Source organism: Lygodium microphyllum, chromosome 24 (genome assembly GCF_053477565.2).
Source record: "Lygodium microphyllum isolate KBCC chromosome 24, Lygodium_microphyllum_v1.1.10, whole genome shotgun sequence".
Lineage (NCBI taxonomy): Eukaryota > Viridiplantae > Streptophyta > Polypodiopsida > Schizaeales > Lygodiaceae > Lygodium > Lygodium microphyllum.
The window spans coordinates 129,972,554-129,983,704 of NC_141158.1; the positions used below are offsets into that span (position 1 = coordinate 129,972,554).

At 40.0% G+C, this 11,151-nt stretch overlaps 1 protein-coding gene across 1 annotated transcript; it reads right to left on the reverse strand.

Moving 5' to 3' along the window:
• Positions 1-1,438: 1,438 nt before the first annotated feature.
• LOC148015641 (putative nucleolar protein 5-2) lies at positions 1,439-9,243 on the reverse strand. The gene is made up of 10 exons (XM_087665012.1): positions 9,045-9,243; positions 7,936-7,977; positions 7,202-7,381; positions 6,921-7,085; positions 5,014-5,214; positions 2,937-3,233; positions 2,658-2,858; positions 2,442-2,576; positions 1,958-2,350; positions 1,439-1,879 (listed from the first exon to the last, which is right to left on the reverse strand). The coding sequence occupies exons 1-10, from the start codon at positions 9,120-9,122 to the stop codon at positions 1,712-1,714; spliced, it is 1,860 nt and encodes a 619-aa protein (XP_087521138.1). The 5' UTR covers positions 9,123-9,243; the 3' UTR covers positions 1,439-1,711.
• Positions 9,244-11,151: the final 1,908 nt, after the last annotated feature.

An 11,151-nucleotide genomic window follows, 5' to 3' on the forward strand; every position in this document is an offset into this window, starting at 1 on the left:
TAAACATTCAATTAGCACAAACGTTAATAAAATAGCTTTTCTGTAAGAATAAAAGCATGTATATTAAGGATAAAAAGCATATGTGAACTTGCATGGATGGACAACCTTGTTATAGATTTGCTCGTTCTTCCAAGTAAAGCATGTGTAAACTTGCAGGGATGAACAACCTTGTTATAGACTTGCTCATCCATCCAAACCTGAAGCCATCCTCCCCCCCCCCCCCCCCCCCCCACACATACATTTCATGCCCTATAAGCCATGTAGAATGGGTCTATCAACTCCCATCCGAGGTTTGCAAAGAAAACGAGTGTTGAGCAATCTGCATACCATGGATCATGTAAGAAACTAAAGTGCAAAGCTTATCAAAAATGAAGGGTTTTCACAAGAGTGGGAGTTGATGTTCTACATCCCATGGGTGACGTAACAGAATAGGCACATTACTGCCATGGTAAGGGGGCTGCTAAATTATCACCTTAAGACCCCTTGTCCCATATACATTGTGCATATGCACACTGCAAAAACAATCCGCAACAGTTCTACACACTGGAACAATAGCCACTTAATTGCAATGTGAGTTTGGTTAACTGTATATAGTACAAACCCTAAGTAGTTCCTGCCATAGAAACCTGCAAGGTTTTCATCTTTCACTCATCATTTTAGTGGAGCTGTACTTATGGCTTCAATAGCAAATAAATTCCCTTACTAGAATACCTCTAGGCTGTGTGGCTAGCTTCACACAGCCATACCTCTAGCTTTACACAGCTGGTTCACACAGCCGTACCTCTAGCTTTACACAGCCGGTTCACACAGCCGTATCTCTAGCTTTACACAACCGGTATCATTGCCAAGCTCCCTCACTTTGCATGTTGGTGAGCAAAGGGAAGCAACCATGCAACCTTTGCTCATTTATGCTTTCATCTTTATTTTTGAGAAACGTTCACATAAAGCATCCTTTCATCTCGCATCCTTAGATATATCCACAGCTTCAGTACATCCTTTGGCTAATCCTGACCTATAGTGTTTAATGGTTACATAATGTAATAGCAAATCATTCACATCTAGAAGACCTAGTTCAGTGCTCTATCTCTCTGCCCATCATAGGTAGGCACTAATACCTTCTGCATGTACATACATGTGCATGTGAACAACACACGCACACACCATGTTTAGATATGTCTAAAATAACTAACTATTTAGTTAAGAGCAGTGTTGGGGCAAAAATTAAGGGCCTAAAATGTAGAGAATGCCTTACTAGAATACCATTTTATGCAGGCTGTGTAGCTTAGTCAAGCAAAGCTTTTCTTGCTAGAAGACCACCTTATACAGTTGCAGCAGAAACTGTAACTTTCATTGCTTTCAGATACAATAAACAGAGCTCTTAGTAGGCAAGGCACAAAATAAATCATTGAAATGGGACTGAGATTGACTACATTCGCCATGGGTTTAAAACAAAGTTTTAGTGAAACTTGCCAACAAGCTGTTTACATTGCACAGCTTTTCTAGGTACCCCATTTGATGTATAACGCACCTTACATGAATACACTGGTAAGCCACAAGCATACGATTGGAAAATTAACTGGCTGACCACAAGCATACAATTGGAAAACTAACTGGCTCACCAACCAAGCAAATGCTTGTAATCCTGAACAAGGACAGCATTTATCCTCATCCAAGAATTTTCAATGGCTAAAGGTTGCCCAATACAAGAATATCAGGCATCAGGGTCAACTTTTTGTTTCTTCTTTTTTTTCTTTTTCTCTGAGCTTCCAGGAACTTCTGCAGCTTGATCTTCAGATTCATGCTTTCTTTTCTTTTTACTACTTCGCAATAGAGCATCTGCATCTGCCTCAGTTACCTGGGGTGCAATAGGCTCCTCTTCCTGCCACATAGACACAAGGTCATATAGTATCTCAACTTGCAAATGGCACAAGTCCACTGCCACTACAATTTACTATACCTGGAAAGACTCGTCTTTCACTCTGTTCTTGTCCTTCTTCTTCTTCCTCTTTGAAGATAACTGTTCGCCACCATCCATCTCAGTAAGATCTTCCAGGTTTGCTTCCTGCTCAACATGCTTTTTCTTCTTCTTCTTCTTAATCTTACCAGCCTCAACTTCAGGTTCTGGCTCTTTCTCTGGCTCCAATAGAGCCTCTTCTGTTGATTGTTTGTGTTTTTTCTTTTTCTTCGCAGGTTCATCTGCAGGCTTTTCCGCAGGTTCTTCTGTCACAGGTATCTCACCTCCAGCCTCCTGCTCACGATGCTTTTTCCTCTTTATTTTTTGCTGTGGTTGTTCTGGCGTTTCAGTTGAAGGCTTTGCCTCAATTGTTATGTCTGCAGCAGGATTGTAAGCCTGTCCAAAGAGAAGGAAGTCATGCTTCACCAACTGCAAAAGGACCTAAAGTATGCGTTAAGAACAAGAAGCATATTTTAGAAGATGGAACCTTTGCAGCAGTAATGAGGCCAGGAGTTCCTTGCTTCCTATTTGGATCATAAGGCTCAATCTTAGCTTTTCCTTTTGCTGATCCACTGAGCTTGCCCAGTTCCCTCCCTTCTAATTGTCTGAGTCTGGTCTCCAACTGTTCTTTGACACAAGAACAAAATTATCAATTTGCAAATACTAATCAAAACCATGAACCAGGGATTCGCTGGAATATTACCTTAGTTCTGCATTCAAACCCTATTGAGGCATCCCTGGCATCGCCTAAAGCATCAAACCTAACAGAAATTGATGATTTTGCAGCTAGTGACCGAGAAATCTTTCCTTTATGCTTTGGTGCTGCTTGCCCTACTAATGAGGCATTAAAAATTATGCCATACTTGGGTGTAGGATGCTTTGTTTTTAATGCCCGGAAAAGAGCCTGTAAGAAAGTGAAAAGGGAGTGAGATCGAAGTCAAAACACTCTTGGTTTAATACAAAATGATGCAAGATACTAGACCTTTTCAGCTCCAAGAATCTGAACAGTACTTGCAGGCTGCTTGGCAAGATTTATGAGGCTTCCTGCATGAGCAATTAGACGTGCACCCACTAGCTCTCCAACAAGTACTGTCAAGTTGGGAGCAATCGCATTCATTCTACTCCGCAGGTACTCTGACAGTTGTGCTCTATACTCTGAGAGTGATATCACTTGATCACAGAGGGCCTTGATGTTTAACATGTCCTGGTCACTTATTTCTGTTCCCATTGAGATATTGGCTGCCTCTTTGAGTTCTGACTCCACCTCTTCGGATAAAGTCTGGCCAAGTATACAAGTCCATTATTAGATAACACCACAGCCAAGTAAACCTTAAGTGAAAAATTATACATTAGAAGTGTCACAAGCACAAAATGCATTAAAAACAAAAGAATGTCCATCACAACCCAAGTAAATACAAGAACTCATCAAGGTGGGAATAACAAAACGCACCTACTTATCTACAATATAAAATATCTATTCTTTGCCGGTTAAGATCTTTTGCTTTTATACTGAAGGACAATTAAGGTCACGACCCCCCATTGATACTAAACCTTTGTGATGTAAGAGAACATTGGTCTAGCTCAACAGAAAGCCACTCATTAGAACAAGTCATGCCACTTTAAAAAAGGAAAACCTGTCTCTCTATGTAGACCATCTTCATCATGGCACAAAGTTAAGAGATCCATTCACAATGCAAGCTCATAAGTCGTGGGCTGATAACACTGCTTCTTCTCCATTGGCCATGCAGATTCCATAGGGTCATTCCACATGGTCACGAGCAAACACAGTGAAGACATATCCATCAGCTTGCACATAACCCTTTCTCGATATTGAATGAGGTCTCTCAACTTCATTAACTTGTAGAAATAGGCGCAAACCCTTTCTAGATACTGAATGAGGTCTCTCTACTTCATTAACTTATAGAAATACTTTTGCAGGCACATTCATGTTACTTGTTCATACAAAGTTCACTTCTTGACAACCCAAACAATTGTCAACCTTCATCAACACCCATTTCATGTTACTTGTTCGTACAAGGTTTACTTTTTAACATCCTAAACCATTCTCAACCTGCAACCGCCCATGCTCACGAAGTAGAACATTTCTCAACAACCCAAACCAGTAATATTGTCAGCCTTTGTCAACATAAATGTTCACAGGCATTTCATGACAAACTTCAACTTATTGAACACACCCTCATTTTTTCACGTGCTATTTGAACCCACACTTGTTATTTGCATCCATCAGCTGCCTCCTGCATCTTTTTTCATGCACATCCTGAGCAGAAAATTGATCAAGCCCTAGGACAAACTATCACAACTATATTACCCCTTTCAAGGGGATTGCAATCAAATTAGAGTACATGGGTGCCCATTTGTTTTGCCAAATTCACAAAATATAGCATGCGACAATTTGGTGTTGAGAATATTAAATGTTGAAAAAACTGTAGACATATCAAAATGTTAAAAACAAACTCAAGCATTCTTTTATGGGGAAATCACAGGCTACTTTGCCTCCAAACCACAACCCATTAAATTATATAAATAGCTCCAGATCATAATCAACACCCAATTTTGCAACCAAAAGATTTCAGGTTAAGGATTTAATCCCAGAGAAAGTTAGACCAATCAGTTTATGTACCATTATTGGCAAAACTTGCTTGCAAAGGTGCAGCTGATAGACTGGACAATTAGATGGACATACACAATGCTGAACTGGTCTTGGAAATGGCACTCTTATGGTTAGGCCCTGACTGAACTTGGAAGTTACATTCTTATGAGGTTAGGACCTTACTGCAGATCCCTGTGAACTTTCTCATGCTAATCTGAGAATAGCCACCAAACTACCCTGACCATCACATCTTTCCTCCAGAAAATTAGTTCCAAGGGTCAAAAAAACGGTCAGTCATTCATCACCTTGTAAATGCCCACGGATAAAGATTCTTCTTGCAACTTGTAAAAACGATTTTGGTTTAAACACAAACAACAGATCAAAATTGCTTCGCAGATTTCAAACACAAAATATAAAAGCAAGTAATTCAGCTCAATACAAGATTTACCCCTGAAAAGTCTAAAGTCAAAGCATTTGCCCTATGTCCCATTGCCTTCACAGCTTTTGCATACTGTAGGTTGTCTTGGATGATCTTCGCAAGCTCAGGAAAATGCCATCCATACCACTCTCTCACTCTCATAGCATAAGTATTTAACTCCTTGTCAAGATCATCTAGAAGACCAATAGCTTGTATAATCATTGTATCAACCTGATAGTAAAAGTTAACCAACAAGCAACAAATTAGAGGTCAACAGTAGTCCATCACATGGTAAATTATCTTAAGAGGCAGCTACACATACTAAAAACAAGGTGGCAATCTACTGCCTGTGCAATCAGAAGTCAAACATAACTGCATTCTATTAAGAGGATTAATACCTAACCACAAACGTCTTTCATTTCCCAGAAATATCTGGTCTTCTTTTCCACTAATTTTTCACGATTTCAGCTTTAGAACCAACAAACTTGATGCAATAATAATTGCTTTAACATCACACTTTCTTACTGAGGTCCCTTTCCCAATCTTCTCAAACTTTTCACATACATGCACACATTCAAGTTGTGGGAACAAGTAACAGCAGATCTGTGAACTTGGATGAGAATCAGAGGAACACTGCCTATTTATATGCCCAACTTGAGTACATAGGTTTCATCAGTTTGTAGTATATATAACCTTACCCCACCAGTAACCAAAGTGATTGTGAGGTGTCCACTACACTTTGATCCCCTAACACTATATTTGAAGACAGTTTGGTAGTGGACGCTCAACCATGGTATGGTAGGTTATTAATCACAAAGGTGTGTGTTAGCATAAGCAGTCCCACTAAGAATATGTCAATCTCTATATTGGAAATTCAAGTTGGGGGAAAATAATTTGGAGACCAGAATGATAATCGAACTCACAAAACAAACCTAACACTGACCTCCAGCAATAGCATCCCTGTTTTGCCAAACAAGTAATACTTGAGACTTGATTGGAGTGATGCCTCATAAATTCTCCAAAACGAATTTCAACTTCAAACATGTATCTAGAATGCTGGTGATGGAGAAACTCATCAAAATTGGTGATTCAGGGGATACTAGCCATTAATCACATGGTCTATCAGCAGTTGTGCAAGTTCAAACAGTGCATAGACATCCTGAACATGTTAAAAATTTGAAATCACAGTCTATAGGCACTTTTGCAGATCCAAACTGTGCATAGACTCCCTAAGAGTGTGCCACAACAGCAAATACGATGAAGATACAAACCCCCTACTCACTTAAATTGGAGACAGCTGGCATACATAGTAACATATAGAAAGACAGCATGAGGCATTGACCTTTTAGTAAAATGGCAGAACAAACTAAGTGTTAAAAGACCAAAAAACAAAGAGAATACTTTGTACAATATTTCTGTACTTTGGGCCCCATTAATCAGTAAAGCTACATTCTTTTCACAACATGCTTTGCATAGAACCATAGGTGCAAACAAGATAGAAAACTAAGCCACAGGTTAAAAAGTTGAAACAAAACAATACTTTGTACAGTATTCCTGCACCTTGGGCCCCCTGAATTTAGAGCAATTACATTCGATTCACAAAAGCAAAGCATAGTTTTATAGGATGGCATAGGTGCAAAAGCACAAAGATCCTTGTTTGCTAACTAGTACAACTACCTGAGCTTCACAACAATAAAATCCCTTACAGTTACAAACCACCATCAGCTGCATTGACAGGCATGTTGAAGACCAAAAGATGGCAATGATAACACTTGCAAAATTCAAAAGTCTTGCACTTGGGTTTTTTACGAGCTATGATAGAATAAAATTTCTACCTCAATTTGAAAAATCCTCTTCATGCAGAATGAGGCAATGCACACCAAAACGCTTACTATAGCACAAAATTCAAGATACGTTAGAACTCTGAATGGAAATACCTTATCAGGACTAAACTTTAACTTGTATCTTGAAAGACTGTGAGAAAGCCCCAAGCTCATGGGACCTAAGTCCTGCCCAGCTAGTCCTGTAATAAGTTCGCTTAGCTGAGACCGTAGACCTCTCATCATCTCCATCACTGCGTTGTTGTGTATGCAGTCAATTTGCTGCAGCATTGCCACGACACCACAGAAAGCTCCGGATTAAATGAGCAAGACAGAAAAAGAGGAAGTATTTTCATCTAGATTGCAAACAAAGCAGCTTAGTCAGACAACAGCTTCACCAGCTTTTCTTTTATTGTGTTCCCAAGCTTTGAGTCAGCAACAGCCAGAAGTTCTCCTTGACATTCAGCCTTCAGAAACTTCCGTAAGCCTTTATTTGGTTTGCTCTCAACCAGCAATGTGGCAGCACCAAGAGCTTCGGCAGTATTCTCAAACTTGCTAAACGCTTTAAGCTTCACAAGCTGGCATCCAAGCACATAGTTTCACTCATAAACATCATGAAGGTCAAATGCAAATGTAAGATGCAGTTCCCATTAAAATTTCAGGATTTCCATAGCAGAACCAGCTAAAATTTGCAACAATAAGCATCTCTAGCAATTCATTTGCCAGGCAAAACAGAAAATTCATAGCACGCTGCAACAGTAAATACTAGCCGAAAGTTTACTATGACAATTGCCAACACTCGCTACTTTTGCCCAAACCCTGGAGCAGATCTAAAAACAAAGTCCTAATAAATGTTTCCTTGCCACCAGCAATGAAGCTAAAAGCCAATCTGCAGAAAGTAACCAGCAATCCAAACCATCAAATGGGTTTCAGGATTCTAACTCCTGTGTGTCTTAACAACACAAATCAAATGGAAAAAACAATGATAGACTTACAAAGAATTGATCTTCTAGTCAAAACGAGTTTCCAGAGAAAGGCATGAAACATGCTTGTACAGAGAGCAGGATAATTTATTGTGTAATACGGTGTATATAAAAAAACAAGAAAAGACGTGCTAGTTCTTGAGACTTACTTTTCTGGCTGACTCCCCTGTCTCAAACTCCTTCCAAAGATCCTGCACATGTAGACAATGTCCCCTCAAACACTGATGACAAGCCACATACTGATACTCATGTCAAGTTTCTTTGAGTGCTGATTGCTGTCATTTCACTTTGAACAACCCAGTAACTAATGTGGAATGTGGACATCCATGACAATCAGGGATGATGACCAAATGTTGTCCAGGGTATTCAGTGTACACATTACACAGGCAGTACTACTCGTCTTTTTCTTGTTACATGACTATTATAACATTCAGGATCACACAGTATCCCTTTACAGTACAAACATCATTAGACGATACCACAACATGTGCCCTTGATGTACTAACTGGATGACTAGCTATAATTAGGACCATCAAGAGGATCCCTTATGAAACCATTGATTCAAGAAATTCCACTCAGACCTTATGAAGAGTGGACAATATTCAGGTTACCAGCAGTATGTCCTGGTGGTACAGGTGCAGAGAGCACTAGAAAAATGATCTAGTTGTAGAAGACAAACTTAAGGAAGCACATCAAAATGAACCAGGCGCAAATGATCTAGTTGCAGAAGACAAGCTTCAGAGGAAGCATGTCAAAAAGAGCCAAAAGTTGTTACCACGCAGCCACATACAGCTTGACAAGAGATAGAAGGCAGCTAGACTGCAGGCTGAATTTTCATTTTCACATTTGGGGACCTGGCTAAGCTAGTTCCCGCAGAGAGGCGAGCAGCAAAGCTTACCCCGCCATAGCCAAATAGAAAGCGAAACGGCATTCCTTTTTCAGTGGTAAAACTGAAAACGCGTGTTGAAATGAGCCAAAAGTTGCTGCCAAGCAGCCACGCAAAGCTTCATTGGGAGACGGAAACCAGTGAAACGACAGTCAGAGATTTCATTTATGCATTCAGATATCTGTCTCCATTAGCTCCAGTGTACCAGAACTTAACCTGCCATAACCAGGTTACATACAAAACGAAATTGCCTAAGGGTCCCGCCGTTCCAGTCTGGGGATGGCCACGGAGTTGCCGCACCTCCCTTCCTTTCTCCGTTTACTCCCATTCTATCTCCCAATGTGATTCTCACAGGAACAGGAAGAAACTTACCTCGACCTTGTCGAGCTTCCCCTCGTCGAGGACCTTGAATAAGGCGAAGCCCGCCGGCGTCTCGAACAAGACCAGCATCTCTGCGGCTCCGTCTTCCTGCGCGTGGCTGTGGTACTTAAGCCACCGCTCGGGGAGGTGGTAGAGGGGTATCAACCCTATGCGGTGTTCTAAACCCTCCAAAACCCACACTACCTTAGGGTGAGCTCATAATAGGATGAATGGTAAATTAAGACTACTACTACATTAATACTAACTATGTTGAATGGATTGGCTTGAAGACAATCTAATTGAGTGTCCAAAGTTCACTCAACAATATGCAATTGTCAATAATAAGGACATTTGTAGTCTCTTTTCTATGTTGTTGCTTAAGTTCATCTATCAATTTTCAATGGGTTGACTAATCGACAATCCAACTTAGTGTCTAAACATTTATTGGGCAATATGTGGCAGTGCATAATAAGGACATTGGTAATCCCTTTTTCATTTTGTTGCTTAAAGTCATCTATCATTTATCTATGTCTTTTTCTAGCATTGCCTATAAGGGGGCATATTATGTGCACTCATTGTTAGAGCAACTGAATTATTCCAAGTTTAACTAAAGTCCACATGGATGTGTGTGTGTAGGGTGGTATATGGGAATGGTCATGGGCATTATTGTGCACCATTGTTTTTCTAAAAGGAGAAACTACAAATAAGTGGGAGATTCTCATCAACAAAAATTGCCAACATTATAAACATAAGCAACATAAACACATAGTTTATGCGAGTAACCCATGTAAGACAAGGGTTGCTTCTAATACTCTGTTGGAGCTTATTAGCACTTTGACACAATGGCTCTGAAATCTTTCTAAAGAAACACACTTATTGACATGATGTCTAGCAAGCCTAATGAAGGAAATACAAAATGGCATTTGTTCCCCATATCCTCTCTAGCCTCCTCTCTTTTCAAATCATCACATCAATAGCATTCTCTTGATAACACATACTGAATTATTTTATCCATGTGAATAGCATATCCAAAGTGTTTGCCCTAGGCCTAAATATTGCACAACTATTTTATCAAAATTTCCTTGCAAATCCATTTTTACCACAACTCACCAACTCTTTTCTCATGTAGTGGGCAATAAAGAGATGTCTAACAACTACCTCTTGGAGAGATGTGGATGATATGACCCATGCACTAATTTTCTTCTGTTGGCTTACATTTTGTAACTCAAAACTCATTTACATGGTTGTTACTTATCATCCTCCAATCAATATTTGCCCAACGTAGAAAATATATTGTGCTACTAGCTTATTTATGTCTTCCAAAACTTTTAGGATCCCCAATTTCCTTTTTTGCTTTGGTGGTTCCAAAATCAATAAATAAAGCATGGATTATTCATTTAAGAGGTTCAACCAAAAAGCACAGCAGATATCTCTCACCTAGCCTCTCCCACGCATTATGAATACCAAGCCCTACTTGCACTGAGCTTGCATGGCCTTCCCTCGTGCATGAAGGATGCATTTGTGAAGCTCCATGATCCACGAATATGCTTCTTACATTCTTAACCCTTTACGGCCGTAGCATACAAGGAAGAACCATGAGCATAGGCATACGAGAGTGCTCAAGTGAAAGGAGGCTTCATCCACATGTTCCCTCACACTCTCTCTCACTCTCGCTCATGCTCACTCGCTCACACACACACACACACACACACACTCTCTCTCTCTCTCTCTCTCTCTCTCTCTCTCTCTCTCTCTCTACACACACACACACGTGTGTGTGCGTGCGTGCGTGTGTGTGTGTGTGAACTCTCAAACTCCCACTCTCTCCCTCTCTCATAATAATGAAAAGCAAGAAGGCAAGTACACAAAGTTTACACATGTATGAATAGTCTATTATGCTCTTTCTCATCCTTTAAATACATGAAATTTAGGGTTAGGGTTTCCCCATCCCCCTTGGACATTTTGTCCCTTTTTGGTCCTTCTAACCGATTACGGCTCTTTTTACATGAAACTAAACCTTAATCTTTATGAAAACTAGACCTAACACAAGTTGTGATCGAGATGCTAGTCGATTAAATATAATTTTCATGGGAGGGAGCCTGGCTCTTCTAAAAATAAT

Coding starts and splice junctions, on each gene's coding strand:
- LOC148015641 (XM_087665012.1), bottom strand. CDS start 9,122: ATGCTGGTCTTGTTCGAGACGCCGGCGGGCTTCGCCTTATTCAAGGTC. Junction 7,382..7,935: donor CAGGGGAGTCAGCCAGAAAA/GTAAGTCTCAAG, acceptor CTTGGATGCCAG/CTTGTGAAGCTTAAAGCGTT. Junction 7,086..7,201: donor ACACAATAAAAGAAAAGCTG/GTGAAGCTGTTG, acceptor GCAATGCTGCAG/CAAATTGACTGCATACACAA.